The sequence below is a fragment of the Manis javanica genome, chromosome 6, assembly GCF_040802235.1.
Source record: "Manis javanica isolate MJ-LG chromosome 6, MJ_LKY, whole genome shotgun sequence".
NCBI classification, from domain to species: domain Eukaryota; kingdom Metazoa; phylum Chordata; class Mammalia; order Pholidota; family Manidae; genus Manis; species Manis javanica.
Window position 1 is genome coordinate 573,678 of NC_133161.1, and position 15,709 is coordinate 589,386.

The window sequence follows — 15,709 nt, forward strand, 5'->3', positions numbered from 1 at the left end:
ACAAAGAGAGCCAAAATGACTTTTCACCCGCACCGTATTGTCATGATAATAGTTATAATTCACTGTGCTGGCACTTGTGGCATGTACACATGTCTCACTGTCCCATGTTACAAATAAGGAAATAGAGGAATAATGAGAGTAAGGGTTTGCCCCGAGCACACGCCAGGAGTGCTGGAGGGGAGACTGGAGCCCGTGACCCATGCTGGACCCAGATTCTTGGCTCGTGGCCCCCGGAGCCTCTGCAGCGTGAACTGGTGTTCAGGATACAGCACCCCATCTCCATGGCAGCAGTGTCCCTGGGAAGCAGCAGTCTTCCCTTTGTGACTCCCGCTGGGCATCCCGGGGGCGTAGCCTGTGAGGACCCCCACTGTGTCTCATGACGGCTTTAGATAAGTGCTCAGAAGCCAGAGTCTCAGCCACAATGGAGGCAGAAGGAAGGAGGAGAAAGCCCCTCAGATTCTGGGTCATCTGGCCTGAGAATGCAGGTCCGTGGCTGCTGCCCACAGTGTGGGTGCGTGGTGGCGTTGGCTAGCGCCCGCGCCGACCAGCCCACACAGACCTCAGCGGCTGGCGCTGCTGCGCCCCCGGCCTCAGTGGGCCGAGTCCTCCTTGCTGACTGCCTCCTCCCTCCTGGCCGGCCAGAGCGCCTGCCCGGTTTCTGACGGCTGCCGGCCAGTCCTGGAGCTCTGTGCGCCGAGCATCTCTCTGTCCCTGCATCTGCATGATGGCAGGTCCTGTGTGCTTAGTCTCTAACAGGATTATTTTTCATTCTCACTGAGATGAGAGGGAAGGATTCCTGTGTTCATGGTTTCTGGGGTTGGGGGAGACCTGGGTGATCCTGGCCCCCTTTTCTAAAAATGCTTTTCCAGAGTAGACGTGTCAGCTTCAGGTGTCCCTGTGGTGGAGGGGTCCATGTAGTGGGGTGTCCCTGTGCTGGGCTGTGCCATGGCAGGGGGCTCAGGGGCTTCAGCGTGGGGCTCGGCACAGCCCCTGTCCTGTGGCAGGTGTGATGCCTCGGGTGGAGGTGAGGTCGGCTACGCTGCCTGAAGGAGCCGGCTCACTGTGGCCAGCATTTGGTGCTCGTGGCCGATGGTGGGCAGCAGAGGCTGCATGTTCCTTCTGTGCTGTTAACACGAAATACTCACCCCGAGGGCCGGATCAGTGGCCATTCAGGAGCTCTGTGGCACGGTGGGTGAGAGGGTGAAAAGCTACCAGGAATTGAGTGTGCAACTCTGGTTTAGCTCTAAAAGAAGGAAACTTGAGAAAACACAAGAGCCTGCATTTCTTAACTTGTAAGAAGGAGAAGAAGTCCCCCGCCACCTGTCACGTGATCACTGTGTAAGGCCACGGAGAGGGTGTGTGAACTTGCTCTGCTGCGTTTGTGGGCGGAGACATGCTGATAACCATCCTACATAAACCTTTACTTGGTCGGGAACCAGAAATTTCAGCGATAAATACTCAAGAAAAGCCAGGTTACCTTCCAAGTCAGAAATGGGTCCCCATCACACCTACTGCTGTTACCGAGTGAGATTTCCATGCAGTGAGGTGTGCGGATCCTAAATGTGAGTTCTGACATGTGTGTGATGTGACTAACACCAGCAGCCATCCCCGCCGTCCCAGAGAGCAGCCCCCAGGCAGGCCACGCCCACAGCCACCAGGCCTGGCCCTGAGGCTGCTGGACATCGGTGGCATCGTACGTAATGTGCAGTGACTGGCTTTGGCCTCCGTGCCTTCTTGGGCGTCAGCAGCTCACCCATGTGTGGGTAAGTGGCAGACTCCCTTTCCTGTGTGGGCATTTGGACTTGAGGGAGGGTGCACTCGTTCAGCTGTTACACATAAGGCCGCACGCAAGATTCTTACGTGGATCTGGGTAATATGGAGGCATAGACATGTAATGGACATGGTCTCTTCCCGAGAGCTGTAAATCCCCAGGAGTGAGTGACTGCCTGCTGCTCTGTCTCCTCTACAAAACATCTCAGTATTTTTTTTTATTTTGGTTTCATTGATGTACAATTACATGAGCAACATTATGGTTACAAGACTCCCCCTATTATCAAGTTCCCCACACACACCCCATTACAGTCACTATCCATCAGCATAGTAAGATCTGCTGTAGAATCACTACTTGTCTTCTCTGTGTTGTACTGCCCTTCCCATAACCCCCCCTACATTATGTGTGCAGATCATAATGCCCCTTTTCCCCCCTTGTCCCTCCCTTCCCACCCATCCTCCCCAGTCCCTTTCCCTTTGGTAACCGTTAGTCCATTCTTGGGTTCTGTGTTTCTGCTGCTGTTTTGCTCCTTCAGTTTTTTCTTTGTTCTTATACTCCACAGATGAGTGAAATCATTTGGTACTTGTGTTTCTCCGCCTGGCTTATTTCACTGAGCATAATACCCACCAGCTCCATCATGTTGTTGCAAATGGTAGGATTTGTCTTCTTCTTATGGCTGAATAATATTCCATTGTGTATATGTACCACATCTTCTTTATCCATTCATCTATTAATGGACACTTAGGTTGCTTCCATATCTTGGCTATTGTAAATAGTGCTGCGATAAACATAGGGGTGCATCTGTCTTTTTCAAACTGGACTCCTGCATTCTTAGGGTAAGTTCCTAGAAGTGGAATTCCTGGGTCAAATGGTATTTCTATTTTGAGCTTTCTGAGGAACCTCCATACTGCTTTCCACAATGGTTGAACTAATTTACATTCCCACCAGCAGTGCAGGAGGGTTCCCCTTTCTCTGCATCCTCGCCAACATTTGTTGTTGTTTGTCTTTTGGATGGCGGCCATCCTTACTGGTGTGAGGTGAGTGATATCTCCTTGTGGTTTCAATTTGCATTTCTCTGATGATTAGCGATGTGGAGCATCTTTTCATTTGCCTGTTGGCCATCTGGATTTCTTCTTTGGAGAAGTGTCTGTTCAGCTCCTCTGCCCGTTTTTAATTGGATTATTTACTTTTTGTTTGTTGAGGTGTGTGAGTTCTTTATATGCTTTGAATGTCAACCCTTTATCAGATCTGTCATTTATGAATATATTCTTCCCATACTGTAGGATACCTTTTTGTTCTATTGATGGTGTCCTTTGCTGTACAGAAGCTTTTTAGTTTGATATAGTCCCACTTGTTCATTTGTATTTTTGTTTCCCTTGCTCAGGGATATATGTTCATGAAGGAGTTGCTCATGTTTCTATCCAAGAGATTTTTGCCTATGTTTTTTCTAAGAGTTTTATGGTTTCATGACTTACATTCAGGTATTTGATCCATTTTGAGTTTACTTTTGTGTAGGGGGTTAGACAGTAATCCAGTTTCCTTCTCTTGCATGTAGCTGTCCAGTTTTGCCAGCACCATCTGTTGAAGAGACTGTCATTTCCCCATTGTATGTCCATGGCTCCTTTATCGTATATTAATTGACCATATATGTTTGGGTTAATGTCTGGAGTCTCTGTTCTGTTCCACTGGTCTGTGGCTCTGTTCTTGTGCTAGTACCAAATTGTCTTGATTACTGTGGCTTTGTAGGAGAGCTTGAAGTTGGGGAGCGAGATCCCCCCTGCTTTACTCCTCCTCCTCAGGATTGCTTTGGCTATTCGGGGTCTTTTGTGGTTCCATATGAATTTTAGAACTATTTGTTCCAGTTCATTGAAGAATGCTGTAGATATTTTGATAGGAATTGCATCAAATCTGTATATTGCTTGGGCAGGATGGCCACTTTGAAAATATTAATTTTTCTGACCCAAGAGTATGGGATGAATTTCCATTTGTTAGTGACCTCTTTAATTTCTCTTAAGAGTGTCTTGTAGTTTTCAGGGTGTAGGTCTTTCACTTCCTTGGTTAAGTTTATTCCTAGGTATTTTATTCTTTTTGATGCAATTGTGAATGGAATTGTTTTCCTGATTTCTCTTTCTGCTAGTTCATCATAGTGTATAGGAATGCAACATATTACTGTGTATTAATTTTGTATCCTGCAACTTTTCTGAATTCAGATATTAGTTCTAGTAGTTTTGGAGTGGATTATTTAGGGTTTTTTATGTACAATATCATGTCATCTGCAAATAGTGGTAGTTTAGCTTCTTCCTTTCCAATCTGGATGCCTTTTATTTCTTTGTGTTGTCTGATTTCCGTGGCTAGGACCTCCAGGACTATGTTGAATAGAAGTGGGGAGAGTGGGCATCTGTGTCGTGTTCCCAATCTCAGGTTAAAAGCTTTCAGCTTCTCGCTGTTAAGTATGTTGTTGGCTGTGGTTTGTCATATATGGCCTTTATTATATTGAGATACTTGCTCTCTATGCCCATTTTTTTGAGTGTTTTTATCAGGAATGGATATTGAATTTTGTCAAGTGCTTTTTCAGCATCTATGAAGATGATCATGTGGTTTTTGTCTTTCTTTTTGTTGATGTGGTGGATGATGTTGATGTATTTTTAAATGTTGTACCATCCTTGCATCCCTGGGATGAATCCCACTTGATGATGGTGTGTGATCCTCTTGATGTATTTTTTTATTTCAGTTTGCTATTATTTTGTTGAGTATTTTTGCATCTATGTTCACCAGGCATATTGATCTGTAATTTTCTTTTTTTGTGGTATCTTGGCCTGGTTTTGGTGTTAGAGTGATGCTGGCTTCATAGAATGAGTTTGGAAGTATTCTATCCTCTTCTGTTTTTTGGAAAACTTTAAGGAGAATGGATATTATATCTTCTCTAAATGTCTGATAAAATTCAGCAGTGAGTCCATCTGGACCAGTGGTTTTGTTCTTGGGTAGTGTTTTGATTAACAATTCAATTTTGTTGCTGGTAATTGGTCTGTTTAGATTTTCTGTTTCTTCCTTGATCAGTCTTGGAAGGTTGTATTTTTCTAGAAAGTTGTCCATTTCTTCTAGGTTATCCAGTTTGGTAGGACATAGATTTTCATGGTATTCTCTCATAATTCTTTGTATTTCTGTGGTGTCTGTCATGATTTTTCCTTTCTCATTTCTGATTCTGTTTATGTGTGTAGATTCTCTTTTTCTCTTAATAAGTCTGGCTAGGGGTTTATCTATTTTGTTTATTTCCTCAAAGAACCAGCTTTTGGTTTCATTGGGTTTTTTTGTTGTTTTATTCTTCTCAATTTTATTTATTTCTTCTCTGATCTTTATTATGTCCCTCCTTCTACTGACTTTGGACCTCATTTGTTCTTCTTTTTCCATTTTCAATAATTGTGACTATAGATTATTCATTTGGATCACTCTTCCTTCTTTAAATAGGCCTGGATTGCTATATATCTTTCCTCTTAGAACTGCCTTCGCTGCATCCCACAGAAGTTGGGGCATTGTGCTGTTGTTTTCATTTGTCTCCATATATTGCTTGATCTCTGTTTTAATTTGGTCATTGATCCTTTGATAATTTAGGAACATATTGCTAAGCCTCCATGCGTTTGTGAGCCTTTTTGTTTTCTTTGTACAATTTATTTCTAGTTTCATACCTTTGTGGTCTGTGAAGTTGTTTGGTAGAATTTCAATCTTTTTGAATTTAGTGAGGCTCTTTTTGTGGCCTAGTATGTGGTCTATTCTGGAAAATGTTCCATGTGCACTTGAGAAGAATGTGTATGCTGCTGCTTTTAGGTGTACAGTTCTGTAGATGTCTCTTAAGTCCATCTGTTCTAGTGCGTTTTTCAGTGCCTCTGTGTCCTTACTTATTTTCTGTCTGGTGGATCTGTCCTTTGGAGTGAGTGGTGTGGTGAAGTCTCCTAGAATGAGTGCATTTCTTTCTATTTCCTCCTTTAGTTCTGTTAGTATTTGTTTTACATATGTAGGTGCTCCTGTGTTGGGTGCATAGATATTTATAATGGTTATATCCTCTTGTTGGACTGAGCCCTTTATCATTATGTAATGTCCTTCTTTGTCTCTTGTGACTTTCTTTGTTTTGAAGTCTATTTTGTCTGATACTAGTACTGCAACCCCTGCTTTTTACTCCCTATTATTTGCATGAAATATGTTTTTCCATCCCTTGACTTTTAGTCTGTGTATATCTCTGGGTTTGAGGTGAGTCTCTTGTAAGCAGCATATGGATGGGTCTTGCTTTTTTATCCATTCTGTTACTCTGTGTCTTTTGATTGGTGCATTCAGTCCATTTACATTTAGGGTGATTATTGAAAGATATGTACTTGTTGCCATTGCAGGCTTTGGATTAGTTGTTACCAAGGGTTCAAGGGCAGCTTCTTTACTATCTCACTGTCTGAGTTTAACTCACTTACTACGCTATTATAAACACAATCTGATGATTCTTTACCTCTCTCCCTTCTTATTCTTCCTCCTCCACTCTTTATATGTTACGTGTTTTATTCTCTACTCTTTTGTGTTTCCCATGACTTCTTTTGTGGATAGCTGATTTTATTTTATTTTTTCTTTAGTTAGTATTTGGTTGGTTTGCTTTCTTTGCTGTGATTTTATTTTCTCTGATGACATCTGTTTAGCCTTAGGAATGCTTCCATCTAGAGCAGTCCCTCTAGAATACCCTGTAGAGGTGGTTTGTGGGAGGCAAATTCCCTCAACGTTTGCTTATGTGGGAATTGTTTAATTCCTCCTTCAAATTTAAATGATAATCGTGCTGGATACAGTATCCTTGGTTCAAGGCCCTTCTGTTTCATTGCCTTAAATATATCATGCCATTCTCTTCTGGCCTGTAAGGTTTCTGTTGAGAAGTCTGATGATAGCCTGATGGGTTTTCCTTTGTAGGTGATCTTTTTTCTCTCTCTGGCTGCTTTTAATGCCCTGTCCTTGTCTTTGATACTTGTCATTTTTATTATTATATGTCTTTATGTTGTCCTCTTTGGGTCCCTTGTGTTGGGAGATCTGTGGTCTTCCATGGTCTGGGAGTCTATTTCCTTCCCCTGGTTGGGGAAGTTTTCACTAATTATTTCTTCAAAGACATTTTCTATCCCTTTTTCTTTCTCTTCTTCTCCTGGTACCCCTATTATGCAAATATTGTTTCTATTTGGATTGGTCACACAGTTCTCTTAATATTCGTTCATTCCTGGAGATCCTTTCATCTCTCTCTGCCTCAGCTTCTCTGTGTTCCTGTTCTCTGATTTCTGTTCCATTAATGGTCTCTTGCACCTCATCCAGTCTGCTCTTAAATATTTCTATTCACTGTTTCATTTCCGTTATCTTCCTCCTAACTTGATCCTTTATCTCTTGCATATTTCTCTGCAGGTCCATCAGCATGGTTATGACCTTTATTTTGTATTCTTTTTCAGAAAGATTGGTTATATCAGTGTCCCCAGGCCCTCTGTCTGGTGTTTGAGTGATTTTGGACTGGACCAGGTTCTTCTGCCTTTTCATGGTGATAGAAGTGATTGTCGGCAAGTAGCACATGTGTCAGCGGGGAGAACAGTCCCTTCCTGCTTGCTGTTCACCTTGCCCTTCTCCACTACCTGTGCCAGTTACCTGCACACAGGGAGCAGTCTCTGGGTTAATCTCTGAGCTGCCGTGGGTGGGGCGGCCCTTGGGATGGCCTAGGGCACTGCTGGGGATTGCAGGCATGCGGTGTGCGCTCTCCTGTGAGAACAGCGCCCCTTCGTCCCTTCCAGACCTTGCTCCGGCTTCCTCTGTCTGTTCCGGGCAGTTGTGTTCTGGCAGCCTCTGGGTCTGGCCCAGTTAGCTGCGCACTGGGAGAAAACTCTGTATGGTTGCTGTGGGCGAGGCTGCTCCCTGGCTGGTCCGCAGTAGTGGTGGGTCAGCTGGTTTCCTTACAGTGCTGGCAGGGGAGAATGAATGGTAGGCTGCTTATTGCCATGAGGGTTTCAGAGCTGTGTTGCCACCCAAGCGGTTAGGGTGCCTGAAGTTCCTTAAAGTTCCCAGCCTGCTAGGCTGAGTGTGCTGGGATGATTTTGTCCACCTGTTAAACCCGTGTCCCTTTCAGACTTTTAAAATGCCTGCTGTTCTTTTGTCCCAGGGGAGCCAGCTGTGGGGACCTGTTTGCAGTCTGTCTTGGATTTTACTTTTCTGTTTCCCTAGTATCCAGCACACCATGCGATGTGTGTCTGTGCTCCCGGTGTGGATGACTAGGGCTGGGTGTTTAGCAGTCCTGGGCTCCCTCTCCCTCCCCGCTCTGACTCCTCTCCTCCCACCGGGGAGCTGGGGTGAGGGGCACTCAGGTCCCGCCGGGCCACAGCTTGTATCTTACCCCCTTTGTGAGGTATGAGTTCTCACAGATGTAGATGTAGCCTGGCTGTTGTGCTGTATCTTCTGGTCTCTCTGTTAGGAATAGTTGTATTTTCAAAAATATATATGGTTTTGGGAGGAGATTTCCGCCGCCCTACTCATGCCACCATCTTGAGAAAATCCATCTCAGTGTCTTTACATGTAGTCACTTCAGCAGACATGAAATATGCTTAATATAGTTTTAGTTAACCTTCAATGATTACTAACCAGAGTGAACATTTTCCACATGCTTAATGGTCATTTGGTTATTTTCTTTTATGAGGTATCTGTTCAGCTCTTTTGCCTGTTTTTATTCTCATATTTACTTTTTTGTTATTGATCATTATAGGAATATTGTAGGAATCTGGATAAAGGCATGTGTGCAGCGCCTCGGGTGAGCGCTGCACCTGGGCCCCTGCCAGTGCCTTCACGTGACGCAGACGCACTGCATGGTGGCGTGACCCGTCCCCTTGTCCTGTAAAGGGGGTTTACATCTACGTGTTTTATAAATGCTGAATTAAATGTCATTAAATTTTCCTGTAGAAGAGCCAGATGCCTTTTGGGGGAATGAAGGGGAGGAAAGACAGCAGGCTTTTCCACACACCCGCGTACCTGCCCTTTCAGGAGCTTTTCAGCGCTCAGCAGGTCTGCATTCCACCTGGTGTCATTTCTTAGCATTTCTTGCAGCTTGGGTGTGTTGGGAACGGATTCTCTCAGTTCTTTTCTTTAGATTTTTACGAAAATGGCAGTCTCACATTTGAAGGATATCTTCCCTGGACATAGATTTCTGAATGAATGTTTTCTTTAACAGCTGAACTAACGTATATTATCAAATATATAATGTGTCACATCAAGTATGTCATTCTCACAAGGTACTCCCTATATCTTGTGACCAGGAGTCCGACAGGCGCCTTCCTACAAGGTGCCAGGAGTCCAACAGGCACTTCATGGGCAGCCTCCTTGGGCTTTCCTGGGTGCTGAATCTCTCGGTTAATGCTCCTCACCAGTTGGGGAAATTGGTGGAATTTTCTGTCCCATCCTTTCCCAGCCATGCTGGACTCCAGGCACGGGATGTCAGGCCTGACACCATCCCACGGTTTACTTTTAAATCTTTCTTACTCTGTTCTTCAGATAATAATAATGTCTATTATCTGTCTCCAAATTCACTAGCCCCTTGTTCCCCATTGTCCAGTCTACTGTTAAGTCATCCAATGAGTTTTTAAAGCTCCAATACTCAGACTTCCTTGGTCGAATTTCCACTTGGTTCTTTAATCCGCAGTTCTCTGTGGGGCCCGCTGGGTGGTGCCTGTTAGGCCCGTGTTGTAAGAGCTCTTTGACCAACCTTGTCTCCTGGTTCTAATGCTGGCTGTGCATCTCTTGATTTATTTGTGTTTGTTTTTGTGTGTGCCCATTTAGAAGCATTTATTCACAATCTCCTGAAAGACCTGAGGATGTACCAGGTGGACATGGACAGTCTGAGCCCCCTGGATCTTGACAAGATGGCCCACGTGATCACGGGCGTGGTGCAAGGTGTGGGTGCAGACAAGGAGCAGGAAGGTGCCAGGAGAGGGGCCGGAGCCACATGGAGGGGGCAGGCCGACAGCTCGGAAGCTGCACTCTACGGAGACGTTCCCGGTGAGCCTTCCAGCCACGGGTCACTTAGTTTTGTGGTTGGCATGGAACAAGGCCACAGAGCTCAGATGGGGTGCCCAAGCCATTTTGTGGTCTTTCTACCAGGGAGAGGGGGACTTGTATTAATGATTATTATCTGTTTGAACTTTTGCCTCTAAAAGTTTTCTTAACAGGCCAAGCTCACCAGAGCAATTATGTCGAAAAGCAAATTACTGTGTGTGCTGATGCTCAGAGATAGAAAAAAGATAGGAGTGGCAGAAGTGTTTTTGTTTGGACTGTACAAGTGAATTTAGTAATATATTTGAATAACAAACTGAAAATGTTCATTTGGACACCTGTGTTAGGCTCACTTCCACCTTCTGATGCTGCTTCAGGAAGAAAGTAGAGATGCTCCCACACCCAAGACCCACACAGGCATGCACATGTGCACACATCCATGTACCCACACATACACATGCACTCACATGCACACACGTGCTCACAGTGTACACACATGTGGCAGCCAGAATCCTGGGGCAGAAGGCCGAGCAGGGCAGGCTGTTTCCCTTGATGACTGGCCGTCTCTATCCTGACTGCCTCTCAGTCTTGGAGCTACAGTAGAGTTAGCTCGGTGCTTTGCACACAGTAGGCACACAGAAAACGTGTGCCAAAGACACACATGAAGGATGCATGTTCCTTTCTGCTGTGGGTTGGGACCGAGGCTTGCTTGAATGCCCGAGGCATGGCTAGGCTGATAGGAGGATGTAGGAAAGACCCTGACCCCCACCAGGACAGGTGCCGTGAGAGGCACGTGTGGCTTGAGAGTGTGGATGCCTCTGCTGAGGCTCCCAGGGAAGCCTTGTGGCACAGGTGGGTAGGTGGCTTCAGGAGAACGTGAGAAATTTTTCAGGTAGGATATTTATTTAGAGAAACTACTGCAGAAAAGCGATGGATTCTGAAGACATCCTAACTTGACTGGTCTGGGTTAGACGTGTCACTTTACTTTTTTGTAACTACTAACTACTCCTGGCACAGTGGGTTTTTTTTGCCATGAGCAAATGCTGAGATTAACATGTGGGTCCAGGGGACAGGTGACATGCTTTATAACTGGCTCCATGTCTGTCCTTGAGCTGGGAACCCCTTCCTTTTCCGTGAAGCCTATGGAACAGTATTATTGCACTATAAACAGAAAGGGTTTGCTTTATAGCAGAAATGGGGCAACACCATTGTGCCCAGTCTCCTGTAAAGACGGATTCTGTGTGGCTGTCATTTTCATGCTGTGACACGTGATGACATCCTGACCGGGAGTCTGGTAATGTTTCTGTCTTCTACAGGTAACAGAGCACAAGACGAGGACAGTAGAGTTCACGAAGAGGTAAGGTGGGGCATCTCCTCACGTTTGGTTCACGTTAAACCTAGAACCATATTGATAATCTTTTAATATGTGGTTTGGGAACATACACAAATGCAAAGATTATCTTTTTTCCAAAAAAGGATAGAAAAACCTTCATAATCTCCAAATTGAGAAAAAATGTAAAGTATACACAGAATTGTGTGTATTTTGATACATACTGACAGCTATTTTCAGATTACATATTAGTATTTATCTATCGTAGAAATATGACAAGTATGATTTACACGAAGGAGAAAGTCAGTGTTCCTTAGGATTCCCACCCAAGGATGGGGAGTGATGCCACCAAGTGCCCACTGGACATACTGAGGTCGTCCTGTGGGGACTGAGTTTGGGACTTGGCTGAGCAGCGACCTGCATGGGCTCCAGGTCTCTTAGCCGACCACTGCCTGACACAGCAGCCACAAGCCACCTGTGGCTCCTTAAACTCAATGGTAAATTCACTAAAATGAAGTGAATAAACACTTCGCAGCTGCACTAGCCACCTTTCCAGCGCCCCTTAGTGACGTGGGCTGGGCGGTACCGGTATGGCGTGTCCCCAGCCCTGCAGAGGGTCTGTAGGGCTGCGCAGGGAAGAGTCAGTCTGGGAACGGCCCAGTCACAGGCCATCCCGCTCACCAAGCGGCTTGTTGTCTTCCCGTGTGGGGAATGTGCCCCTGTGCACAAGTCTTAGGGACGCAGAAAATCAGTTCACTAGTGACGCCGCTGACGTTGTGTGGAGTGGAGACAGGGCTCAGCTGAGTGCTGCTTCTGTTGAATTGTCCTTGTGGTGTTCACTTCAGCATCTGTTAGCCAGGAGCAGAAGACATCAGCAGTTCTCTCAAGCGTCTCTCAGAAGTGGGGTGCCCTTCAGAGTCGAGGGGGGAGGCCCAGGGCCTAAGCTGAGGTGCAGAGAGGGAGATGAGCAGAGGCTGAGTGAGGCTGCGCCCGAAGTGCAGGATCCCCAGCAACACACGACTCCTCAGATTTCCGAACCTGCCCTTTGTGAAGACCCCAGGCTTTTCTGCCACAACTGTTTCATTCTAGATAAGTCAGCTTTGATTCGTTTCTTTGTTACTTGGGCAACATTTTCAAGCAGTTTTTCCAGAAGGGCATTTGAGGTTTGTATTTTCTGAACCCTTATTTATTTAACACCTTCTGTCTCCACCTCCCACAAAACACAGTTTAAGTGAGAACATTGCTCTTTCCTCCGAAAGCCCGAGGTTGCATCCCTGATGGTAACTGCCGTGCTGTGGACTCAGCCTTTCGGATCTGAATTTGAGCAAATGTTTTCATCAGACTACTGGTTTCTTTATTCCAAAACAGAAAAGGGAAAATTAGAAACACTGTTTAGTCATAAAGGAATAATTAACATGCTTTTTTGCTTATTGGCCTTAAGTTTCCTAAATAAAAGTGTTCTGGTAAAGTGAGTTGTAGCATAAGCCCAATTTTCCCATTCCCATCTAATACAGCATCGGAGGTGTCACATCCTAGGGGAAAAAGAGCCACCTGCCGACTGGGGGTCAGCCTCCGGGTTGGAGGCCGCTGCGCACAGCAGGAGGGGCCCGCCAGTCCCCGGGGGGCGACGTGGGTGTCTGTGAGCATGTGGCTTAGCACAGCATCCTCCGCGTCAGTTAGACCCGGGTTTGAATTCAGGACCTGCCAATCACTGCCTCTATGGGCTCATGCAAACTACGAACCTTGTAAGTCCCGGAGTCCACAGATCAGAGAGAGCACCTGTCCTGTGCCTGTAGGGGGGCACTTAGAGGGGAGGGTCCGCATGGGGCGGTGAGTGTGGTGCCTGGAATGTGTCAGCGCTGAGGGTGTAAGGTGACGCCATCGGACGGGGTGTCAGTGGTTCTGAGGACCCCATGCCCAGGAAACAGTGCTCACGTGTGAGGGCCAGCTCCTGTGGGTGTCATGAGGAGGCTGGGCATGACAGTGCTCAGGGCTAGGCGTGATGGTGACCCCCTGCCTCAGCGCACTCAGGGAGCTCGGTACATGCAAGTTGGTGTTGTCACTGTCATTATTAGGTGCTCATTGTTTCCAGAGGGTCAGTTAGGGTGTCAGAATCAACACGGGTTATTGCCTAAAACACAGACGCAATGATGTACACACGTCAAATGTAGCTACACAGATGACACGAGATTCTTCAGAAAGCTGTGCCGTTTGTGAAAGACACACAGAACATGCCATGAAGTGACTCTGACTATAAACCCCATCCTGCATTTGGTTGAAGATTTCTCATCTAGACACACTTCTAAATACAGGTCACCCGTGCATTTCCCATACAGGGATGCTGGCACGGTGGCCCTCCCACCGGGTAAGCTGACAGTCTTTCTTCTGGACACCCTCTCATAGGAGTTTCCCCTCTGCTAGGTCCATCATTTGAACTTCAGGCCTGGGGACCTCCTGCAGGATCCTGGGACTCGATTCTTGCCTGGAGCACCCCCTCTCCCAGAGTCCTTTAAAACAGAGATCAGGAAATCAGAGGCGCCCCGGACCTCAGAGGAGGAGAATGCTGGCGTGGAAAACGTGAAGAGCCAGACCTACTCCCGAGAGCGTTTGGAACTCGGGGCGGACGGGCCCCCGGAGCTTCACCCCTGGGGTTCAGGGCCCTCGCAGGAGCCCCGGGACCTCGGGGCGGGTGCCCGGGGGCGCCCTGGGGAAGGCCAGCAGCTGGCACTCAAGTCTTCCGAGGAGGAGGGGCACGGCTACATCGTGACGGAGACCGAGTGAGTAGACTGGCCCCTGTCCCTGGTGCTCCCCGAGGGGCCCTGCTCTCCTGTGCTCACCTCCACCTGGACACTCGGAGGCAGGCACCCCTGGCTCCACGTGTGTGGGGCCGCCAGGAGCCAGCTCTCTGGGGCAGGGTCCCGAGCTGGACACCTGAGTTTGAGGGCAGTTCTCCACCAAACAAGCCCCGAACTTCGCCCTCCCCGCTGTTCGGTCCTGGCCGTGTCGCCTGCAGGCTGGCCTCTGCTGCTCAGAGCATGGTGTGTTGGAGTGGGTCCATCCTCGGTGGGGCCAGGCAGCCACGGTGGGCTCCCCGGGTGGGTGGGGCTGGGGGCTGACAGGGAGCTGCTCTGCGCCTGGTAAGGCTCCAGGCTTTATCTCACGCCAGAGCAGCCTGAGTGCTGGGGAAGGAGCCTCCCCCAGAGGGAAGGGTCCCTCAGCAGCCATGCCCCTCCCTCGCCCCCGCTTGGCGGTGAGCGTGTCAGGCCCAGTGGAGGACAGGTGGTCGTCCTCACCCGTGAACCCGACAGTTGTGCTTTGTGACAGTGTTGTGTGTCCCTCAAGTAATAGATGCCATGTTTCAAAGGGAAGACCATGTCTAGCTGGCCACATGCACACGCATGTGTGCGTGCAGGTGTGTACACACACGTCTGTGACTCTGCTTTTGCATTTAGTGTGCTTTGTTCAGGTGTTTCTTTGCAATTCGGATGCTGATCATCTTTCAGTGATTGTTCACAGTGCGGAAGGGGCCCCGTCAAAGCCCGACCCACCTCTCCTGCTGATTCTGGGCTCTCTCCCCGTGCTCACATCTCCTGACAAAGTCAGTCTGCCAGGCTGCTGGCTGCTGACAGCGGTTTCATCCACTAGCAGCAGCTTCCCACCACAACTGGGTGGGAGGCGTCTTGAGCTCAAACCGCAGGCCGTGTATCAAAGGCAGCAAATTAAGTGGAAGCTTCTAGCTGCGGATGGCCCCTGTGACATTAGAGAGGTCCTCAGCGGCTGACACGGCAGGCTCGCGCGTGGCTAAGGACTTAGCGTGGAGATGTGCTGCCTGTTCCTGACCTCTTCACCCAGGCGGTGTGTCCCGTGGTCCGCCTTGACGTCCGCTCCTCTCCTTAGGGTTGGAATACAGGGTGGGTCCCCGTCTTTAGGGTCATGGCTTACAGAGATGCACAGGTGGGGCTTGACCAGCCGGTCCTGCTGGGGCCTAGCAGCTCCGCATGGCTAAAGCAGGCATGAGGCACTCACCGGATTCCTAACTCAGACCATCACAGCGACCTGCCACTCGACTGCCAAGTGCCCTGTGCTGGGGGCCCTTCCCTTGGGGATGCTACTGTGCCATCTTGTGTGTTGTGTGTATATGAGTGTGTATGCATGTGTGAGCATGTACATGCATGTTGTGTGTATGTGTGAGCGTGTGTCTGGGAACTGCCAGTGCAGGACGGCCCATCTGACTGTCACCATGTCGGCCCATCTGCTTCACGGTGAGCGGGTGGCACTGCAGTGAGGGAGGCCACAGCACGGGACACACCTCCTGCTCACGCCCTCACCGGGCACTTTCTCGCGTGTGAAGTTCATTTCCTGTCGAGCCTCCCGGGCCAGACTTCTGGGACTTGACCATTTACCTGCTACGCTCATAAGCTGGAGAAAGAAATCATCTCCCCATCTTGGCTGGTTTCCCTTCATTTTCTCTTTCTGCCTCGATTGGATGAAAGATACTCTGCAGATAATGCAGCTTTATGTCAATAATTCTTGCTGATTGTCACAAGGCTTAATGTTCTAGGAGATCATGCCTCCCT

The 15,709-nt window shown here is 47.8% G+C and overlaps 1 protein-coding gene across 4 annotated transcripts in view; it reads left to right on the top strand.

The window, feature by feature from the left end:
* Window positions 1-15,709, top strand: part of PTPRN2 (protein tyrosine phosphatase receptor type N2) — a 695,060-nt gene that overhangs the window by 285,375 nt on the left and 393,976 nt on the right. For all 4 annotated transcript variants that reach the window (XM_036999404.2, XM_036999402.2, XM_036999403.2 and 1 more), the window contains exons 7-9: window positions 9,590-9,808; window positions 11,119-11,159; window positions 13,554-13,909. In XM_036999404.2, coding sequence (XP_036855299.2) covers window positions 9,590-9,808; window positions 11,119-11,159; window positions 13,554-13,909 — 616 coding nt within the window. The remainder of the gene's footprint in view (window positions 1-9,589; window positions 9,809-11,118; window positions 11,160-13,553; window positions 13,910-15,709) is intronic.